Here is a 24,059-nt window from a genome sequence, read left to right on the forward strand (position 1 = left end):
GGTAGGAGTCAGCTGACATACGTCAGTAGTGGTATCTACACTGATAACCACTGCTCTAAATTTCAAATTTCTATCCTGCAAAAATGCCTCATGTCTTTAAGATAACACACAATCATAAATCAGGGGGTTTCATACTCAAGGGAAATTGATACCACCTAAAGCTTTTTCTGAAGCTACTCAAAATATACAACAGATAAAGATTCTTTTAAAATAAACTGCAAAACTTCTGTGTTTGTTTGCTTCCAGACTTTTTCCTTCCATTTTTTGAGCATGAAGTTAACACTTCACCTAAAAGATGGCATAAGAATGTTAAAAACAGACTTACTCGGACATCGGTAGCATCTCCATGGCGGATAATGCTGGCCCACGTTGTCGGTTCACTGCTGTTTTCAAAGTAGTGAAAAACCTTTAAGACTCGTTCCATGGCCCCCGGGGAACGCTCCATCCCAGTACTGAGGTGGGTCTTTCCACTTGAACTTGGTGTATGATTCAAGTTTGGATCAAGGTAAGCTGCTGCCATGGTTTTGCTAGATGCTAGGTATCTGTCATATTCTAGGAAAGGGAAATAAAAAATAAATCTATTTTAGTTATATCTGAATCTTACACCGATTCATACAAAGCATTTACCAGAAATCAATAGAGACTCATTTTTAAGGGACATTTAGTTACCTTTTTTGGAGTCCCCTCCTAAAATAGTTAAACATCTACAACCAGAAAAACCAGCCCAGATGACTACCGGAGAAACTGCAAGCCCCTTGGAGCAAGTGATCCCAATTTTTAACAACACAATCATTAACAAAATTGTTATCTTTGGCAAGACTTCTTCCTCTGGTTCCTCAATGACTTAACACTGGCCCCTGTCAAAGCCTTCAAGATGGAATAGCGCCTTCCAGTTTTATCAGGAGTTCCCATCCCTAAAATCCGCCAAGTCTGGACTTGCAACAAGCCTCTGAAGATCAGCACAGGGAAACCCTGACAGCCCAGTCACCCAGCTAGAGGCTTTCCACTAGGAAACCACACAACAGCACCAGGCTCTCCTGTTTAAGGCCAAGACATTGTCACATCACTCATTTCATGCTGTTTTGGGAACCAGTGTCACTCAAAACCATCCAGAGCTAAATTCATTATTCGCCGAGGAACCATTAAGAACACCGCTGCCCTTCCTCTCATTAAGTACTAAATAAGTGGCCAAGTTTTATCATCAATGAGCCCGGTTTCCAAGTGATTTCCAAGTCTGGTGGCAAAAGGCACGCGCCATGGTATGAGTCTGCATCTCAAAGAAAAGAGCAAAAAATTGCCTCCTGGCTACTGCTGCAAATTAATCAGCCACAAGCAGATGGTGTCTGAGAAATCAGCGCAGTAGAAGAGAAAAAGAGCAAACAAAACCTCCTCCCTCTCCTGACGCGCTCTCGAGCATCATTCCAGTCTGCTGGCTGGAAAGAGCAAAGAACTGCAGGGCTTTGCTCCAGGGCTTGGACAAGTGCACCAAGATTTCTGTCCCTCCTCCTCACAGCGAGCAGCCAGTAGGGAGACGGTTTTGGAAATCTGGAGATGTTAAAAATAAAATAAACTTGATCTTTTTGGCATAGAACGCCTTTCTGGTAGTAAAGTTGGCCTGCGCCAGTGGGTGGAGGAGAGGGAAGCTGCTGTGAGCAGCACCGCTACTGAAGGCCTGAGCCTTTGGTTACTTCACTGCGAGGCAGAAGACAGACCCAGAGCACCCATAACGTCTGGCTGCCCCTCAAGAGAGCTTCAGCCACCGACCTGCCACGGGGCTCTGCTGACCTCAACCCGCCACGGTGCTCCACAAACCTCAACCTGCCACCCACCACGGTGCTCCACAAACCTCAACCTGCCACCCGCCATGGGGCTCTGCTGACCTGAACCCACCATGGTGCTTCACAAACCTCAACCTGCCACCCACCACGGTGCTCTGCCCACTTCAACCTGCCACCCGCCATGGGGCTCTGCTGACCTCAACCCACTACGGTGCTCCACAGACCTCAACCTGCTACCTGCCACCAAGCTCTGCCCACCTCCCTGACAACCAGTTGAGGAAATTATTAGGAAAAAAGACAAAAAGGTGATTTGTTTTTCAGGGTTGGCTTAGATTTACACAACAGCTGCCTGAAGTACTCCACCGTAGACGTTAGACAAGCACAGAGGAAGAGAAGTAGAAGCAGCCGGTGGTCACGGGCAGGGTGGGAAGGTCTCCCCTCCAGAAGCAGGTACCCATCCCACCAAGTAATGCCAAATCCACACCATGAGCTCAGCTAACAGGAATCCAGAGCCAGCAATATCAAGGCTTGAAATCTTCAGACTGTAGATAACAACCTTTGCTAGAGGCTAAAACAGGACTTGAAGTCTAACACAAAGATCTTAAGCATCTTCATAATTCAGGCCCAGAAGATAAAGAGGAACCAAACAGCCCATCTGTGCAGTGTGCCTTTACCTCTTGAATAAATGGTTGATATGCATTCATCACTAAAACTGGCAGTCCTGGATCAGACAAAAGGCCTCTAATGTCCTGCCCTTAGGGAAAACGGTAAGAGCAGGCCAAGGAGACACTTCTCCCAAACCTTCGCCCAGTGCCTGACCCTTGAGGGACTTCCCCACCTGCCAAGTGGAGCTTAGTTTCATATCCCTGTCTGAAAATTCAAGAAACCATTATACCCTTTGTACCTTGCTCTATTTTCTCTTCTCTGGAAATAAATACTAATGTATTAAGCCAACCTTACGCCTACGTTAAAACCATTCCTCCTGTCCACCCTACACCAACAGATACAGACCCAAAAATGCCAGGAACCCCTTAGCCACGTTACTCTTGACCTACCCTCATCAGTTTGCGAGCTGTTTTCAGAGAAACCTTGACTTGAAAGCTGAAGCAGGTAAAAAATTTGCCCTGTGGCAGACTAATTCCAGGCCAACATGACCGTACGTGCTCCTAACTGCAGGGCTCCTCTCCTACAAGGTTAAAATACCATCATGAAACTCCAAATGGCCACAGGGTGGGGAATTTCATTAGGACAAATTTGTGCAGATGAAGCCCTTCAGTAGTGCCGCTGCCAGGAGTGAAACGCCCCTCAGAACAACCTGTCCCACCTCAAAGTCACTAGTGAAAACACTAAGCTTCATTTCAAACTTACGTAAACAAATGGCAGGAAAATTTGCTGCAAACCAAGGATCAGGTTGCCCAGAGAAGCTGAGGAAGCCCCTTCCCTGAAGGTTTTCAAGGCCAGGTTGGATGGGGCTTTGAGCAACCTGGTCTGATGGAAAGTGTCCTGCCCATGGCAGGGCAGTTGGAACTAGATGATATTTAAGGTCCTTTCCAACGCAAACCACTCTACGATTCTATGAAATAAGTATATTTTTTAGTAAAGGAGAACTAAAAGAAAGCCTGCTTTAATATTAATTTGCCCTATTCCACCCACTTAACATAAACATTCATCAAGTTTTATTTGGCAGAAAAAGAATAAGGAGAAAAGCTACAGGAAAATACCAAAACAAGCGTTTAGAAGACGTCTGACCAGACTTAATATGGACAATCTACATCCCTTGGGAGCAGCAAACATCAAAGCGATGAGAGACATCAGTTTCTACCTACAGAAGTGCTCTCAGGCAGCGTAATTTCAATGGCCAGGCAAAACACTATTACAGTTTTTTCATATACATCATATTGAGCTCAACATGAGCCGGCAGTGCGCACTGGCAGCACAGAAAGCCAACCCCATCCTGGGCTGCATCAAAAGAAGCATGGCCAGCAGGTCACAGGAGGTGATTCTACCCCTCTACTCTGCGCTCATGAGACCCCACCTGGAGTACTGCATCCAGCTTTGGAGTCCTCAACACAGAAAGGACATGGACCTGTTGGAACAGGTCCAGCAGACGGCCACGAAGATGATCAGAGGGATGGAGCACCTCTCCTATGAAGACACGCTGAGAGACCTGGGGTTGTTCAGCCTGGAGAAGAGAAGGCTCTGGGGAGACCTTATAGTAGCCTCCCAATATCTGAAGGGAGCCTACAGGAGCGCCGGAGAGGGACTCTTTGTCAGGAAGTGTAGTGACAGGACAAGGAGTAAAAGTTTTAAATTGAAAGAGGGGAGATTTAGATTGGATACCAGAAAGAAATTCTTTACTGTGAGGGTGGTGAGACACTGGAACAGGTTGCCCAGGGAAGCTGTGGATGCCCCATCCCTGGCGGGGTTCAAGGCCAGGCCGGATGGGGCTTTGAGCAACCTAGTGGGAGGTGTCCCTGCCCATGGCAGGGGGATTGGAACTCGATGATCTTTAAGGTCCCTTCCAACTCTTACCATTCTATGATTCTGTGATTCTAAAATGTGGAATTGAACATGGGACTGACTGTACAGGGTACAGGGTATCGTCAGCTTTCACAAGGTTTTATGGGACAGAGGTTTTTAAAGGTAAAACAACCTCCTAGGCAAAATTAGAAAAGCAGTTTTCCTTAAGAATTTGATCTTTTTGGGGTTCTTTACAACCTCTTTTAAAAAAATCCCACTGCTTTCTTTATGAGGTACCGAAAGAGCAATAAATTTGATAGCTCAAGTTATAGAAAAACAAGCCACATCTCTGGTTATGGACCTATTAACATTCCCATTAAAACCAGCTCCTGAGTTTGAGTTTATAATGGGACTGTAAAACTCTGCCCCAGGCCAAAGCTTTGTAAAACAGAGCTGCTCGCCATGCAAGGACAGTTACAACTGTTTTACAAGATCTGCTCGGTTGTTTTAAGATACAAAGAAAGCTAAAACTACATGAGCAGGGTGCCTACTTGGGTTCTCCTAAATTAAAACCAGACTGGTGTGTAATCCTGCCATTACAGATCCCAGTTTAGAACAGCAGCTTTAGTCCTCTGTGGATTAAACAGACAAGCAGTGTATTACGGAGCAGAAACAAGCTACAGTCAACTAAAAGAAGGTAGATTTAGAGTAGATATCGGGAAGAAATTTTTCACTCTCAGGGTGGTAAGACACTGGCCCAGGTTCCCAGAAAAACTGTGGATGCCCCATCCCTGGGGGTGTTCAAGGTCAGGTTGGACAGGACTTTGAGCAACCTGCTCCCTGTCCCTGAAGACTAATGGTGTTAAATCAAGTCTGGTCAAACTTGTTTGTCCACAAAGTTGTGTGCCAGCTGCCCCTTTGAGTAAAGGCTATTGTTCTCCAAATGTTCACACTTTACAACCACCACTCGCACTTCTCAGCACTACAAAGACTTATTCTAAGCTTGGGGAGCAGAGTGGAGAACACCAAACCTGGCCTCCTGATATTTAGCAGCTCTTGTTACCAAACTATGATGCGTGTTATTGTTAAGACGATTTGCTCCATTGTGGTGGAGTAGCTGAGGTTTAGGAAAGTATATGGGAAACTGTTGAATGAGATTAAAAGATAAAGCTTTAAAAAAAAAAACAACAAACAAACCACCAAAACCACCACCGCTGCACTTCACAGCTTCTCAACTGAATTACAAGAAAGCCCTGTTGACCTTTTTTGTGCTCCTTTCCTTCTTCATACAACTGGGGTTTGAATATCTGCTATTTTCACTACTTAGGTATCAGTTACATTAGGAAAGTATAATAAAAGTTGGTTTATGTCCTCAAAAAAACCCCAACAAAATGATGAGACAACTAGTTGAATCCTTCTACAATTCTGTTTTCAAGTCATTTGTTGCTCAACGTGACTCTTGCTGACACATCTTACCAGCACTGCATATTCCCGGTATTTGCCAACTACACCAGGAACAGTCTGTGTTACGACTTTCAGTACAAACAGTTAAAGTTCAAAGTCACATTTACTTACCAGCTCTGAGTACTTAGAAACTAAATAATTTCCACTAATGAGAGTCAAAAAATCACTGAAAAAAATTAACTAAAAGTTGATTAGTAAGCTAATAGAAAAGTTAAACTATTCTCCTAAGGGAAATCTTTTCAATGCCAATGTCTTCAACATTAGCAGTCTGATAACCTACCACTGGCTGATGTTCAACAACACAGGGTTAACAAGCCCACGTGACAAGGAATCAAGTTGTAATTATTCACACGGTGACTGCATGTTGCTCTTCAAAGGTATGATGAAGCATTAAAACTTCGCCCAACCTCCATATTCTGATTCCCATCTCAGGATTGACAGCATCAACATCTATGAAATAGTGTCCCTTCTAGGTTGCATTTCCACAAAGTAACTTGGCACATCTCAATTCAAACCTATAAAAGTCTATATAAATCTATAAAAAAATAAAAAGAACCTAGTGAAAATACAATAAAAAACCCCAGGGTTCATTTCTTCCTTTGGGTCCTGGTGTAAAAATTCTATAAGACATAATAACTTCAATATTTTAAAGTATTTTACAAGAAATAAAAACTTTTAGGTTCCTTGCACCCTCAATAAACGGCGCTGCTTTACCAGAGTGACTGGCTGGAAAGCAGCTTTGCAGAGAAGGACCTGGAGGTCTTGCTGGACAAGTCAACCATGAGCCAGCAACGTGCCCTTGCAGCAGAGAACCAGCCTCCTGGGTCATTAGGCAGAGCATGGCCAGCAGGTCAAGGGAGGTGGTCCTTCCCTTTACTCAGCACTGGTGAGGGGCGTCGGGAGCACTGGGCCCAGTACAAGAGAGACACAGGCATAATGGAGACAGTCCCATGGAGGACCACAAAGACAATTTGGGGATTTGAGCATCAGTCGTACAAGGAAAGGCTAAGAGAGCTGTAGTGGTTTGACCTGGAGAAGGGAAGGCTCAGGAGGATTTTACTGATGTGATTAAATAACAGTAAAGACTGAGCCAGACTGTTCCCAGTGATGCCCAGTGAGGAGAGGAGGCAAAGGGCACAAAGTGACAAGAGGAATTCCTATTTAAGAGAAAGCTTTTGGGGTGGGTGAGCACTGCAAGAGGTCACCCAGAGAGGTTGTGGAGTCTCCATCCATGAAGATACTCAAAACACAACCGGACACAGCCCCGAACAACCTGCTCTGAGCAGGGGACTTGGACCAAACCATCTCCACAGGTCCCTTCCAACCTCAGCGATTTTGGGACTTGGTGATTAAGAATTTCTTCCACACTCTAAAGTCCTTAGAATTATCCATAATGCATCTCCCATCAGACGCAAAACATTTCATCAATTTCAAGCTCAAACCTGTTTCACAGTTCACATTAAATCCTGCTGTAGCTCACCTTGCAAATATTAACTTGTCTATCTCACCCTCACAGATAGTAAGGATGTTAGGTACAATTTTACCTATCTTCCCCATGACAAAGCTCGTATTTTCAAGAGTCTCTGTTAGGAGTCAGCACATTGCTGACTTTTGGTATGCCTTCTCCTGAGACAGATATATATAGATACATATATATACACATATATTTAGCATAAGATCTGGTCCCAACGCTTGCTGTTGAACATAAAGTGCATGACTCGCTAAAATCCTTCTTAGCAACACTTAAAATACACGTCTTCTAAGAAAACAGTCATAGTCTATTCATAGAATGGTTTGGGTTGGAAGAGACCTTAAAGACCATCTGGTTCCAACCCCCCTGCCATGGGCAGGGACACCTCCCACTAGACCAGGTTGCTCCAAGCCCCATCCAGCCTGGCATTGAACCCCTCCAAGGATGGGGCATCCACAGCTTCTCTGGGCAACCTGGGCCAGTTGGGGTCACCACCTTTGCAGTAAACTCCATCAACTCCATGTTGATGGGCATGAGGCACGGTCGTTGGGAGTGCCTGGTTATGGCAACAGTCCCATTCCCGGGAGACCAGATAGAACGGATGGATGGAAAAAGCAACGTGGTCAAAGCCGCAGCCCCAGAACACACGCGTGCCACAGGAAAGCAGCAGCATGCACTAAGCGTGCAACAAGGTTTTGTGTGTTTATCTGCTGTTAACATCTCGTTACACATTGAAGGATGCAGACCTAGTGAGGAAACGTTGAGAAAATCATCAGGTTTGTGATTTCAAACTAGGGACAAACATAGAGAAGAGAATCATCATCACTTTTGTTTTCAGAAAGTGTCAATAATTTCAGCTATTTCCATAAGTCACATTGGAAGAGTGTCCGTTTATCTCCTACTGAGTTTATTTTTTCTTGTTCTCTTTTTTTTCAGCTAATGCTGATGTTCAAAAGCGAAAGAAAAAAGCAGTAATCTTTCGTTCCACATTAAACACCTTCAACTATATTCACTCTTCTTGGTAATACTTGCTGTGACTCCATCCAAGAACGCATTTATTTTTCTTGCTGCCCCTTCTCTGATCCCCTCCTGGTCACTCTTTCCCCACTCCTCCAGATATATTTGTATTTTTAAGCATATTATTTGCAGTCAAAAGCATTTATCAAGGCCCCCAGGTCAAAGTATAAGGCAGCTCAGTCAGCCACATTAAAACAAGTTAAAAATTGAGTTTTTAGTATCTACTTCAGTCTGAATTGAGACACCGAATATTTCACTATATCGATATGAAACAGAAAACCAGCCTGGTACCAACAATTCCCCTGAATATTTCCCCCCGCCAGGGAATATTGCCTAAACAGTCACTAACTCTATGTCTCAATAAAGTTCAAGGCAGGAATATACAGTTTTTCTTTCTTTGCCGAGTTAAGTATTTTAGAAATACACTAGAAAATCGACATGGAAAGAAAACAGAAACCAAAGTCAAAACAAGTTTAGCGATGCAAGTTGCCAAGATGGGAAAATTTATTTTCATTATATCAACGTTTTCGGAGATTAAACATTCAGGGGAGCGTGAAAGGAATTCAGAGAAAGAACGAACTACAAGACCCACACGAACCAAAGCAATGATAACTTTGGGCCTGTCAAACATATGGCAAGCATATCTCAGTAAAAATCAATTAATAAATATGTCACCCGAACTAATTAGAACAAGGGCATATTCCATGTACAGCTGCTACTGATGCGGGGTGTTTTAAGGACACGTAGGTTCCTTTTGCTCAGCGCTGCAGAAGCAGCAGCCCGTTACCTGGGCAGCTCCGCACCTTGGGATGGAGAGAAGTTTCAGAGCACTGACAATCGGCTGAACTATTTCTACTGCCAAGCAGCAATTTATATTTACCAAGACGTCCTGCACTCTGTCCACCCCATGACATTCAAAGCGGTCCCCATTCCTCTCACCAAGAATCCCACGGGATTAAGCCCTGACATATCTTAAACGCTCAGTTTAACCCAATTTTATTGTTAACATTGCGTAACCTGCGCTACCAGCAATTCCTCCTGGAGTTGGCACCAATTTCTATTTTTAATGTTAACAAATTTAATAACGAGGAAACATCAGTTGTGTTGGGAATACAGGGAAAAAAATCAATGTCTCTATATGCTTTAATTAGAACAAGGTACCCAGCTAGAAGCTACTTACTTCATTTCTCAGGTTCTCTGAACCTTCGGTGTGCTCCCTTGGCACCACTGAAATCCAAGTAAACACTAATCTTCTGCTGCTGATCTTCTGAATTTCTCTAACAAGTTGTAGAGATATTATTTTTATTATTATTATTATTATTTTATTTTAAATACCATCCCTGGAGGTATTTAAAAAATGGGTAGACGTAGTGCTTAGGGGCATGGTTTAGTAACGGTTTTTATCAGAGTTAGGTTGATGGTTAGACTAGATGATCTTAAAGGTCCCTTCCAACCTAGACAGTTCTATGATTCTATAGTAGTGCAGTTTTCTTTAAAAAAATCTATCTATTTTGAAGTTGCACCACTGGTTGGCAGCAGCCCTACCTATGGACACCAAAACAAGAGCATGAAGTAAGCCCTAGGAATTCAAGTAATCTTTTTTTTGCTCTATGGAGGCCCTACACAGCACAAGCTCTTCTTCTGAACAGCTTTAGAAGTAAATAGAAGCAGTGAGAGTTTACTGGCTTTTCCTGAATAGTAAAAACTAATTGGAATTAGTGATAACACAAGTGTGGTTCTCTCAAATTAAAAACTAGAAGTGCCTGGAACTAGAGGCAGCTAAGGAAAGTGCACAGCTCAACACATTCGGGTTTGGCTACCATTTGACTTTAAACCTGCCTTTCCTGGTTTTACGTTACTGAATGATTATATCTTCCCAGCCCTATATTGCAAAACATTCAACCTCATAGGCTTTTAATTTTTGACCCCCTTTAATACAGTTGCAACTGTGTTTGTGTTATCCCTGGTTTTCCTGAAATCCAGAACCACAGATCAGATAAAAGGCACTGAAGTGCCCAAGAGGAACAGAGCACGTTGTTGTGTTGCACGACAATGGCCTATTACTAAATTCAATGACCTGTAAAAAGTCGTACTTAAGCCTATTCTGGCTCAAGCGTTTCCCAAAGCCAGTAATTACTGCCTCTGGTACAGAGGTAGAAATGAAGAATAAAGCAATTCTTATTCAAATGACTGAGTGGAAGTTCACTGTAGGCTGACCATAATAATTCTCCTAATCACAAACTTTTTGAGATTATGCTCCTGAATATCTCCACACAAACAAAATAAATAAAAATAAAATAAATTTTAAAATAACAGTTATTTCCATAGTTGTGGTTGTTGGAACAGGACAGGTACAATACGTCTCTTGCATCCTCACATGAGATCCTGAAGAGCAGAGTAAATTGTGATATTCCCTTGGATCCCCCTTAGGAATCAGAGCTCTTGGCACCTCAAGACTGTGCCGTGTCTGAGGACCTAAAATACCGGCCACATAATTCTTGAGCAAAACATGCTTCTCCTAAAGTCTCCATCTACCCCACCCAAAGACAGAAAAGCAGAATTAGCTTAAGTAGTTAAGGAACAGAAGCAGTACCTTCCCAAATTTGGCATTTGATTTAACAGTCAAGTCAAAGGCATAATGCCTGGTGAGAAGTCAGTTGGTGGTCTCCAGGATTCACGTACTGACGCGATCATGAAACAGGCACAAGTCCAAACCTCTGCTATGATGACTAGTAAGTCTCAGTCCCCTGATGAAGCCAAGCTAGGAGCAGACAGATATACACTGTATGGCCCATTTCAAGATTTTTATTTAAAAAATAAAAAAATCCCCCACAAAAAAAAACCCAACAAAACTTGACAGAGCCTTCAAAAGTCAATTTAAAACAGTTAATCCATTCAAAACAGTACCTCAGGGCCCTCCCCAGAGTTCTGGAGCCAATACCAATGATTCCACATTGCTTTGTGGCAAAATAAAAATTATGGATTCCCTATCAGCGATTTCAACCTAAGTGTATCCTCTTGACACGTTGTCAAGGGCTGAATCTCAGCCCAGGACCTCTGCCCTCTCACTCACAATCTCCACTCCAGCTGGAACTCGCCCTTAGACACAGTCCCTGTCCCCACAAAACTAGGGAGTGCTGTCCTGTGCGCTGCACAGCTACTGGGAGGGGCATCTTTTTAATACCCATGAATACTACAGATTCTAGTGGGTTTTCCCAGTAGATGCTCCATTAAGTCTTTCACTAGAACCATCAACATGAAAAGCTCTGAAGACCCGAATCATCCAAGGAAACACCCTTGGCCCTCACCAAAGGCATTTTTCAATCCTTTACCTCCAATCTACTAACACAGGGCTACGGAACCTTCCTTCAGTTTAGATTAATTAGATTTAAAAAGTATTTTTAATATACTAGAGGTTCTGAGGTTCAACATCTGCATTGTACTGAGAAATAAGGAATTCACTGTCACTTGGGTAACTTGATAAGGACATAGAGTGAGTCTGAATGGGGGTTTCCTCAACATTCAGTAAATGGGGACATAAAACAGACAAGTGCTTACCAAACAACTGATTTTAGAAAACCTAATTTTTTTCTATAACCATCTCCAATATGTATGTCAGATCAGTAAAAGATTTAGATTTGCATGAGACGCAAGCCATCAGAAAGGTTAAAAGTTCTGAGTTGAACTGTTATAGTTGCAATTAAACCCTTCTATTTCCAACCGAGTCACTATTTCCTAAAGTTTTTAAACGAGGGGGGGAAGACATTCTTAGACTCAGTATTAACCAGCTGACATACATTTACTTTAGGGCTTCATTCAACAAAGTTGTTTGAAAGAGAAATTTAATACTTCAAAGGATAAAATAGTGGTCTGTGGTAGAAAAATTAATTGGAACCCAGAAGAGAAAGGTTCAATCCCCTACAGCAAAATGAATTTTGTTACAATTCATAGAAACATCGAATTGCCTTGGTTCGAAGGGACCTTTCAGATCATCAAGTCCAACCATCAACCTAACACTGACAAAAACCATCACTAAACCATATCTCTAAGCATCACGTCTACCCGTCTTTTAAATATCCCAAGGGATGGTGACCCCTGGGCAGCCATTGGTTTTGTCACTTCAAATTGTGGAACAAACCATGCAGGAACATCAAGAAGAGTTGATCATGGGTTTTGTGGCGCTGTTTTCTTCTCTCCTCTGCCCTCCCATGATAGGGGGCATCAAAACTCTGCTGTGCTTTGCGATGAGTGGGCAATAAATACAACACAGCCTTTGCCACAACCAGCTTCAGCCTGTTCCATTAAATCAGCTTGTGTTATTTCATCTAGTCCATCTCATCCCACCTGAACAAATCCAGATATTTATTAGTTACTACCAGTTATCTAATTTCAAACAACTTGGAACGGGGTCAGAAATATCAGGTTGCTGTACATTTTGGAAAAAAAACAGTAGTAAAATTCAGTCTTTGCACATTCTTTGCCAGCCCATCCCCTGGGCTGACATGACAACAGATCTATCAGCACTCAGGTCCAAAACTACCGGTGTGTGCTGTCCCTCATCACGCCAGGGTACCAAAGGACACAAGGGATGATCGGTGTAACCTCTTCGTGGCCAAGAAACTAGGGTAAATCTGGAAAAATCAAGGAGATTTCACTTCCTCCACAAGAATTTATTGCATCTTTTTATAATGTATTTGATCATGGGTAGGCATTAAGAAGACTCAAAAAGATGACATTTACTTTATTGCGCCTTTTTATTCTATTCAGTTATTTCTCTGGAAACAATAAAACAATTTCACCACCACATCATAGTGATGAAATACGCAGTTTGTGTACAACTCTCTGACCATTTGCAGAAACAGCAGGTGGTAATAAATTAAGTTGATGTTACACAAACACGACACCTCCGTAAGCCAACATCACACACAGAGCTGTCAATCCAATCTTCCCATAATTCCCTATTAGAACATACAGAAATATTAATTTGAGGGGGCTACTTAAGCATAGTTTTTTCTTAAAATTTTTTTTTTTTAAAGCCTGAATTTTACTTCAGGCTGAAAATACAACTTTGTACAAAAGGATCTGGTAATTAAAACACCTTTGCACACGAGCTTCAGGAACAAAGTGTTCGTACATATTTGCAATCTGTGCTCTTAATGTGTTTTAATTTAATTTTAAAATAAGTATTTCCTAGTAGCTAAAGAGGAAATACACACATTTCCACAGAAAACCAGAACACTGTTCCATTGTGGTAACACCCCCTCCACACTACAAACAGGTTTTTCCATGCAGCAGTATTTCACAGGTCGGAGGCTCCTACTGTCACGCAAACCCCTACATGAACTGGTACAGGGGCTGGCTTTAGGAAAAAAAATGACAAAAAGAGATAAAATATAAAGTATTCCAACCAAAGGATGCAGTACCTCATTGCGTTGTTGATTTTAGCCTGAAATGGGGTCTTCAGGGTGACTGTAACTCGGAAAAGGTTCTGTCAGTGGGTACTAAAGGCCAAGGGTGGGTGGGTGTCAAGTATCTTCAGCATCATCGATCCCTTGACAGCAGAGAAGCCCAAGGTCCAGCAGAGTAGAAAAATCAATGGATTTTCCACCACCTCTTGAGTAGTGTTCAGAAAGCCCACAGAAGCGCAACTAAAACGATTAAGGGTTAGAGCAGCACCCATGCAAAGGGAACCTAAAAAAGCTGAGACTCCAGCAGAGAACTCGATCAACATTTACAAAATCCATGGTGACGGATAAACCGAACCCTAAAATAACCCCCTATGAGTTTCAGTCAAAAGATCTTTTCTGAACAGGAGGTACTGGACAGCAGTGGAGGCAGATGGTAGAAGCAAATTCAGAAAGGTATGGACAATGGGTGCATGAATGGATATTAAAAACCTCTCTAAAAGTCTCTTAACGCTGAAGAAACACAAGGATGGGCTGCAGACAGCAGCCACGCTCACGTGGTCCCCTGAAAGAGTCACAAATAGGAGATGCTGTCAATGAGAGTGGACCTACTGATGCAGTACATTGGGGTTTTTTTACATTAAGAACATCCATAAAAGCTTAACCTTTCGCTTCTGCTGTTGAAGCTGAAATACGACCCTTAGTGCTTTCAGAAAGTTCAGGTGAAAATACAGATGTACCAGCTTTGCCAGCTTTCTCGTGCCTTATGTTTTATAGATTCCATTATTGCCAGTGCAAGATGATGATTTCCAGGCTTGCAAAAGACTGACATCACATCAGAAAACAAGACATTTCGATGATTTTCTTGCATAGTACAAATCAGAAAATTAAATAACCCGAGAAAAAAGCACATCTCTGAATGCATCAGAAAAGCCTACGCTGTGTATTCTGATCCTTATGAGGATTCATACAAGCATGCTTTTTTTAAAAAAAAAAAAAAAAGATTTAAAGATGGCCCATCACTCATGCCATATTTTCAGAGGTTTTTAAAAAACGTCAAACATTTTCTTGCACACAGTTCAAGTTCTCATGTAGAGTTTAATGGCCAAATATCATTACAGGAATTTGAATCTGGTTTCTCAGATCTGTCTCTGTACGAAGCTACAGCCAACAGAATTGATATACGAGTATTTCTGAAGAATATATTTGTACAGAGGTTTGAGTTAATTTTTCAAAGGCAAGTAAGTTGTCACCACAGGCTGCTGAACCCACTTAATACAACCAATTTGTTCTTGCTGCTGCCAAAGCTGCGGAGTTTGCTACCCTTTTCCTCCCTGCCAAGCATTCTTCCCAACTATACAGCCCTCCTGCTGCTTCTTAAAGTTTTTGAGCTGCTTTTACTTATTAAGACAGAAGAAATCAGTCCAGGCTTCTTTTTTTCTGGTTTTGGTAGGGATTTAAGTTTTGCTTTGTTTGGGTTTTTTCGAAGGGAGGTCCATTTAAATGAGGTGAAGTGGCTCAGAAAAGGTCGAAAAAGCTCTGGAGGCAGCACAAAGTAAACAGCAAAAGCACATGGCCAGTAAGAGGGAGGAGAAGGCTTCTCATTTTTGGCAGCTTCGCGCCAGCGTGTCGGCTCATTGCTCTTCTTGGACCACATCTTGGGTGGGGAGGAGAAATAAACACATCCACAGGAGAGAGAAACCATCTTCCTCTGCGCTCACCAAAGGGCTGGAGAAATGAATGAGTTTTGTATTGGTGAAATTGCTTTTTTTCAGTACAGCTGCGCGAGTCCCTTGCTGTCCAAATCAGACAGCTCTGAGCCTCTAAGCCTCAACTATTAAATAGCATTTACTCATCTTCAATACCTGGGAAGGGGGGAGCAGGGGGGCTGAAGGGGAAGGCAGAGCATGGGTAGGAGAGGAAGACGAACTCTTCCATTGTAACAATTAAAGAAGGCAAAAATAATTTGGTTTAAATACCAATATTAAAAATTCAAGCGTTAGTTTCAACTTAAACCTTATTTTTTCCCCCTTCTTCCTTTAAAGCCAATTTTCAACTCTTAGCTGGTAGCCAGGTATGTTTGACCAACTAAGTGGGCAGACTTGAAAGACAGACTAGGAATAATTAACAGTAATATACTGAAATGACACAGAGAAATAGCCAAAAAGTGTCAGTGTGGACAGAAGAAGGAACAAACATGAAGACAGAACAGGGAGGAGTTGCTGAGAAAATCAAGTCACACCTTCAAGGCAGCGAGTGAACTTTTAGGGTGTTCAGCAGCAGGTTCATTGAAGCCAGGTTCCCAGCTGAAATAACACTCACCTTTCAGTGCCTCACCTGCCTCACCAGGGAGGACCTTGTTGATCCACAAAGCTCCTGTGTGCATCTCCTAAATCCCCTGGGCTGCCCAGGGAAGTGGCCGAGGCACCACCCCTGGAGGTATTTAAAAGATGGGTTGGCATAGAGCTTAGTGACATGGTTTAGTGATGGAGTTTTATCAGTCAGGTAGATGGTTGGACTAGATGGTCTTAAAGGTCCCTTCCAACCTAGAAGTTCTGTGATTCTAAATAATAAAGACGAGCGGTTCTTTAGATCACCAAGAGACCTATGTCATCTCTACTCCTTAACCTGCATACTAAATAAAAAAATAACTTATTTGTCACATCCTAATCATGAAAAACAGTGTTTACAGTAATGGCTTTGCTGAACTTAAAAGTTTTGTTTCTGTAACATTTAAAAAGAATATATGTAATAGACTAAATGTAAGGCCTCAGACATACGTTAATCGCGTATCATTAATTTAAGATTATTCTTGTATTTCCTGACAGTGGAGCAACACAAGAGATTCATCTTGTGAGTTCCCGGTTTGAAGCGTTTGTAAACTGGACAGTTACAGCTGCTCTAGTATCCAGTGTTCTTCTGAGATACAGCTATCTTCTAAAAAAAAATTAAAAAAAAAAAAAAAATTTCCATCTAATGCTATATTTTGCAACATGCACTTTGATGGTATTATAAAATGTACGTGAAGGAAGAATAACAAGGTCCGGAAAGTCTATTTGGGAAATACTGAACACGTTCACAAAAGCATATCCAAACTTCTTATCTCTAGAAACTTTTACTATTAAAAATTGAGGCATCTCCTGACTTTGGGTTCGGATTAGACAGTGCAGGAGCTGAAGGTCTGGAAGGAAAAAAAATAGTCTCATTACCTAGTTTACTCAAACCAACTACAATTTCCCTTTGTTTAGGAGCAGGTTAGACAGTACTGCTGGCACTAGAGCAGGTTTTATCATTTGATACACTCTTACCGATGAAGTTCTTAATTCCAGTAATTTGGACAGGGGCAGAAGGTGATGAAATTCCTGGGAACAGGACAGAGAAGGTTGGTTTGCACCTGATACAGGGCAGACAGTGATGAGCACCTGTAATTTGCATGAAAATCAACAAAGCATCTGATACTTCACTATCATGGCACCATCTATGGATCATCAGCCAGGGATCAGGATTTAAAGAGGTGGCAGAAGGACATTACCTGATAAAAGTAACTTTTTGGGCAGAGCCCATTTGAACACAGGATGGAACAAGTCACTCTGATGAAGCGTAAAGGAAAAAGGTTAATTTGAAATAAGGCCGGCACAGTCAATGGCAGCACAAACACACCTAACCTCGAATTATTCCCCACTATTTTATAAGTGTCAAAGTATGGTTTAAAGATGCTCAGCATTTGTCTGAAACGTGATTCCATAACATTTTAATCAGATGGAGATTGTTTCACTGAGCAAGTGAAGGGACTTTCATAGACAGCAGCCATTCAAAGAGGAAAAACCCGTTTAAAATGCAGCTATATACTCATGTCAAAGACAACACTTCTCAAATGATGGACACCAAAAAGAAGTGATCAGAGAAGCAAAGGGCAGAAAAGCAGAGCTTATCAGGCTTCAAGAACATTGTCGTTCCACTTGGTGACCGTGGCACTGGGACATCACACCCCAGGCAGCCTGGTGGAACCCTCTGGGAGATGCAGTGCCAACATTCCTTCTACACAAGTGTAAAACCTGAGAAATTAAGAGTGAAGAAGATTTGCTCCAAAAGAAATAAGCTACAAATTATTTTCACACTCCAGAAGGAAATTAATTTTCCCACTTTAAGGAGTAAATAGAAGAATACTTGGCTAATATAAAGAGGAGTGCAGAGCAGCAGGCCTGATGAGACTCCGTGGTTTAATCTACTCCTTCAAGTTGAAAAAAAAAAAAAGAAAGAAAAAGACCAATCCCCCCTAAACAAACACCCCAGAACCACCATCTTTCACTTTCGGCATTTAGGAATTTTTAAGAAAGAGCAAATTCTGCTTTATTAATGTGCAGCACTAATTCCTCATTTAAGATATCAGTTAATAAAGAGACTGAAAACATCCCCGTTCCACTCTTCTTGTGAAAAATGTCTTTTTCACAGCAAGAACTTCAGCTGCGCAGACGGTGTCACTGCGGTACTTGACAGCAAAAGTGAGACACGCACAAAAAGGGTGTTGCTGTAAGAAAAAGAAACCTTCAGGAATAGATACCAGCAGGTTTCTCCCCTGCAGAAGCAATCAGTAATCTAGACATCTGAAGATTCTTCATTGTTTTAATTGACCAAAAGAAACTCGCAGCTCAAAGATTTGAGAGATGAAGACAACTGATACCCAAACTACACAAAAACTTGTTTCAGTTTCTATTTACTTCACATTTATGATGTATAAGGTTATTTGTTATTTTTTAACACCTCTTACCCGTTTTCCCTTGCACGTAGCAATCCAGTCATTTTAACAGTATTTAAAAGGAGAGGACTTTGAGAAAATTATCTTTTTTTTTAAACTTTTTCAATAGGGTGTCTGCCTTTGATTGTCTAATTTTCTGTCATCTACAAAATACTTGATATAAAAAAAAAAAAGTCTGAAGTTAGAACGATGCTTTTATATATCAGATAAATGTCCAGAAAAAAAATTATCTAGTACTTTATTCCTCATTTTCCAGATGCAGGATGCAATTTTAGGACTGAATTTGTTCTTTCCAAGTTTAATTTTAAAAAGAGTTACGTTGCTGCGCAGCATATATTCCATCTTCAACTTACAGATTTACCTTCTATAAGGCATTTAACAAAGGTATATGCCAATATAAGGTATTTACAAAGAAATTCTTTTGGGTAGAGTTTGTCAACTCTTCCAGTCCATCCTGCAGGGGAGGTTTAAATTTCTTGCTTTAATAGAACAAAATTAAGATTAAAGAGAGATGTAACAAGTTACTTTGGGAATATTCCTAGGAACATGTTGTTTTGACAGAAAGATCTGAACTCGTAAATCAAGTTATTATAACATTTATATAATCTACTCTTACATGCTAAACAAAACAGTTCCTAGCGATAAAACAAACAGCATCTCTGTGGCCTGAAAGGAGCCAGAGGAAAAGGGAAGGAACACAAAGAAGTAGCAATCAAAGCCAGAAATAATAGTCCATCTGAAAACTCACTGCCAAATTACACTGCACCACCAATGTCAAAGAAAAACTATGCCACAATTAACAAATCAACAATCTGAAGCGTTCAGGATCCACCCTTCTTCTGTATGGCCTTAATTTTGCAAAATGATGACCATAGCTATGACATGGGGAGAGCCACAGCCAGCATTTACCTGGACTTATGCAAAGTGTTTGACACTGTCCCACACAACATCCTGGTCTCTAAATTAGAAAGGCATGGATTTGATGGATGGACCACTCGGTGGATCAGGAACTTGCTGGATGGCCGCACTCAAAGGGTTGTGGTCAACGGCTCAATGTCCAAGTGGAAGCCAGCGATGAGTGGTGTTCCTCAGGGGTCGGTACTGGGACCAGTGCTGTTTAACATCTTTATCAGCGACACGGGCAGTGGGACTGAGTGCACCCTCAGCAAGTTTGCTGATGACACCAAGCTGTGTGGAACGGTGAACATGCTGGAGGGAAGGGATGCCAACCAGGTGGACCTGGACAGGCTTGAAAGGTGCATCCGTGCAAACCTCATGAAGTTCAACCAGGTCAAGTGCATAGTCCTGCACCTGGGTCATGGCAATCCCAAGCACAAATACAGGTTGGATAGAGAATGTATTGAGAGCAGCCCTGAGGAGAAGGACTTGGAGGTACTGGTGGATGAAAAGTTATACATGAGTCAGCAATGTGCACTCACAGCCCAGAAAGCCAACCCCATCCTGGGCTGCATCAATAGCAGTATGGCCAGCAGAGCGAGGGAGGGGATTCTGACCCTCTGCTCCACTCTGGTGAGACCCCACCTTGAGCACCGCCTCCAGCTCTGGAGCCCTCAGCACAAAAAGGACATGGACCTGTTGGAACGAGTCCAGAGGAGGCCACGAAGATGATCTGAGGGCTGGAGCCCCTCTGCTGTGAGGACAGGCTGAGAGAGTTGGGGATGTTCAGCCTGGAGAAGAGGAGGCTCCAAGGAGACCTTATAGCCCCTTCCAGTATCTGAAGGGGACCCACAGGAAAGATGGACAGGGACTCTTTATCAGTGGGTGTAGCGATAGCAAGAGGCGTAATGGTTTTAAACTGAAAGAGGGGAGATTTAGATTAGATATTAGGAGGAAATTATTTCCTATGAGAGTGGTGGGACACTGGAACAGGTTGCCCAGGGAAGCTGTGGATGCCCCATCCCTGGAGGTGTTCAAAGCCAGGCTGGATGGGGCTTTGGGCAACTTGGTCTGGTGGGAGGTGTCCCTGTCCAGGCAAGGGGGGTTGGAACTAGATGAAATTTAAGGTCCCTTCCAACCCAGACCATTCTGTGATTCTATGATTTCCAGGAGAGACAAGTATAGCTACATAAGCACTGGAGTACGTACGTGCAGACGGATAAGGAAGGAGAAGTGTTCGACCCCTGAAAAGACCTCGCCCTGTAAAAAACTGCACAGTTGGTCACAAAGGACACGTTTTATGAGCAATTTTATTGCATTAGAGTAGGCTGCCTGACCTTGCAAGAACAGGAGGGTAACATCATACGGCCCATCTATTGCCTGCGCCGAGAAATAGTTTTCCCATCGGAGGAAAGGAACGAGACAGTATTTTTATTTCCATTTCCAACAGAACTGAAGCAATACTAATAATCTGAGTGCAGATTGGATATAAAGAGTGAGGAAAGTCTAATAAAAAGAAAGGAAAATATTCCCTGCAAGAATTTATGGTAATAAGTTACAAAAAGTTATAGACAAACTCCTGCTTCAAATGATTATTCCGGGGCTGAAGCATCACATATCCCACAGAGACGGAAATAAAACTAAAATTCATGATAATTATCACATCCTCTCTCCAGGTTCCATCCAGACTAGTGAAAGGGAATGGCTCCCACTCCCCCTAATCTAGTGTTATTCAAAAGAATTGAAGTTTACTCAACTTCTTGTTTATGTTCCTATCACTGAGCACGAAAATACTGACCGGCTTACGGCATCAGTGAATGATTCTTTTTAAAAAAGCATTAAAATAAATCATTATAGCCTATCAACAGCTTGTGTAGATCCACAAACACAGGCTGTGGGCAAGCACACTTGACAGCCAAGGAAAACCATTTTAAGTTGAGGTTTGGTTTTCTACCTCCCGTCTGCCCTCTTGTTTTTACGTCTCCAAATATAGTATGAACACACTGAACTTCTCCACATTGCTTACGACTGAAGAAAGACAGAAGAGATTTAAGTGCAAATTTCAAAATGGGCTTCGTTTCTCATTCTCCTGAAGACGCACAAGCCCTCAGGGCTACACAGACCCAGACAGAAAATTTGAGATAATAAATGTATATTGATATGATATGAAGATATGATATGATATTGATATGAAGACAGGCTGAGAGAGCTGGGGTTGTTCAGCCTGGAGAAGAGAAGGCTCCGGGGAACCCTTATAGCTGCCTTCCAGTACCTGAAGGGAGCCTACAGGAGAGCTGGAGAGGGACTCTTTGTCAGGAAATGTAGTGACAGGACAAGGGGTAATGGTTTTAAATTGGAAGAGGGGTGATTTAGATTAGATATTAGGATGAAGTTCGTTACTGTGAGGGTGGTGAGACACTGGAACAGGTTGCCCAGGGAAGCTGTGGATGACCCATCCCTGGAGGTATTCAAGGCCAGGCTGGATGGGGCTTGGAGCAACCTGGTCTGGTGGGAGGTGTCCCTGCCCAGGGCAGGGGGGTTGGAACTCAATGATCTTGAAGGTCCCTTCCAACCCGAACCATTCTGTGATTCTATGTAAACATCCTTAAATTAATATTTTGGGAATCTCTGAATGGTAAGCACCTTCTGTATTCAAAAATATGTACCCAGGTATGATCCCATCTTATAACCAGTTCTAAATAAGTAGCTTCCAAGTTTTCCCCCTTTTTGGTGAATTTTACTAGTTCCTGAGACTCTTAAGCCCATCCTGGTTTCTTTTATTTTGGCTGAACTGTGATTTTAACATTAAAAAAAAAAAACCAAAGTGGAGATAAGGCTAGATTAAACAGAAGTGAGTATCTGCCATTGCTTTTCTATGCTGGATAAACCTTAGTTTTAAAAAAATCCACCACATACTTGAATTACTGCAAACTTCCTGTGCAATTGAACTTCCTTTCTATCAGCTCAATGAGCAGCCATCAGATTTTAAAGAACTTCACACTGGGCTGGTGATCAACACATACTCATTATTTTTTGCTCTGTTTTTAATTGTTAGACTATTAATGTTTCAGTATCTTCTCTGAACAGCAGTGAGGTGGGTACCACACCCCAGGTTCAAGGTACGGGCTGTGACCTTCGCCGCCTTAGGCCAGTACATGGCATCCAGCACTTAAACGACGCTGGTGTCTAATGACAGAGCACGACAGAAGCACTTAACTATACCTTTTTCTCTTTCCTCACCCTTCTTTACGGCACCTGTCGTGCTTTTCTTTAAATTGTTGAACTAATGCCCTACAAGAAGCACCGAGCAGATGCCTATGGCTATGCTCATCATTGCTCTGCGCTACAATATCGACTTTCTCATATCTACTGCTACTTTCCAGTCAATGTTCAGCAACTAAAACTATTTTCTACTTAGCATTTAACCAGGAAACATAAAAACAAAGTGTTATCGGTTAGAAAAGTATTTCTCTTATATAGCAGTTCTTCTTAGCATGTATTTTTGCTGAGCAATGTGGTTGTTAACTAGAGTAGAGGAACAACAGAAACGTAGCTAGATGAAATCTTGGGAGTACAAAAGAATAAATATCAGAGACAGTAAAACCAAAAAAGTAGTATTAAATTAAGAGAGTAAAACATTCTAAAGAGCTGCACTGTACTTACAGAAACACTAAATATACCCCCTCTTTCCTCTCTCGTAGAAAGTTTTGCTACAAAGGGCTTGATATAGGAGGAAGAGATTCCAGAATTTCATTTCAGCAAAAACAGTAAGAACTTTGAAAATGCCAAGTTCAGAAAATGACCTGAAGGAGGGCTTATCACAGAAATTATCCGGTAGCCACAGCCATAGCAAGTGCTGCTGTTCCGGCTGCAATACTATGTTTACCATCATTGAGGTATAGCGTACTTAAACTGTACAAACCTATCACATCCAGAGTTCTGAAAAGAAGTGAGACGTGACAGACGAGAGCAATATTCCAACTGAATTCTCACCGCCCCTCCAGCCTGACAAAAGATATTTAAAATGATGTTTAGATGTGCAAACTTGGCGCTTGAAGCATCGTGCCCAACAGTCCTGGCCAATGCAGGTCACGCGCCCTGTTTCAGTACAACTAGATCAGCGCGGCCAAAACCAGCAACAGGTTTTGTTCAGTATCAGAACCAGATACCTGCGCAACCCCCAAAACTACTCTGGAAGAAAGAACAAGTCATGGACATTTTCCTGTCCAAGCACTGATTACGCCTTATATCATTTTATTTAGCTTATATGTATTATACATATATTACATACATTATATATATAATATAAATATATTTTTAAAATAGTGTGTGTGTATATATAAGAAATATAAAAGTAAAAACAATGTGGCTGAAGGAACTTAGCAAAAGTACAAAGGTGGAAATCCCTCATTTCAAGGGCAGAACAGGAACACTGCGATGACGTTCTCCTCCCTCTGTATAAGAAAACAAGCATTAAGTCCTCCCATTATAACTAGAGCAAAAAAACCTTAATATTAGAAAGCACAGACTTAGAAACAAATACAAAAAAAAGCCTACCCTCTGCTAAACCCTACTGTTAGTTGATAAAACATTAACACACTGAGCTGACAGGCTCCCTGTTACCTGCCCATCCCACCTCTGAGCTCACAACAGCCCAACAGGTCAGGTGGGTGCAAATCACCCGTTTCTTTGCCACTTGCAGGATAGAGGGGAGATTTAGATGAGATATCAGGAAGAAATTCTTTAGTGTGGGGGTGGTGAGACCCTGGAACAGGTTCCCCAGAGAAGCTGTGGATGCCCCATCCCTGGAG

General features: G+C 42.1%; 1 protein-coding gene across 10 annotated transcripts in view; it reads right to left on the minus strand.

The window, feature by feature from the left end:
* The window catches only part of PTK2 (protein tyrosine kinase 2), a 219,819-nt gene that overhangs the window by 123,825 nt on the left and 71,935 nt on the right, over positions 1-24,059 (minus strand). For 9 of the 10 annotated variants that reach the window (XM_074145771.1, XM_074145772.1, XM_074145769.1 and 6 more), the window contains one exon: positions 326-552. In XM_074145771.1, coding sequence (XP_074001872.1) covers positions 326-520 — 195 coding nt within the window. In that variant the 5' untranslated portion in view covers positions 521-552. Of the gene's footprint in view, positions 1-325; positions 553-24,059 lie in introns of those variants that run through there. The other variant, XM_074145779.1, reaches the window with a different exon arrangement.

This window comes from Numenius arquata, chromosome 3 (assembly GCF_964106895.1).
Source record: "Numenius arquata chromosome 3, bNumArq3.hap1.1, whole genome shotgun sequence".
NCBI classification, from domain to species: Eukaryota; Metazoa; Chordata; class Aves; order Charadriiformes; family Scolopacidae; genus Numenius; species Numenius arquata.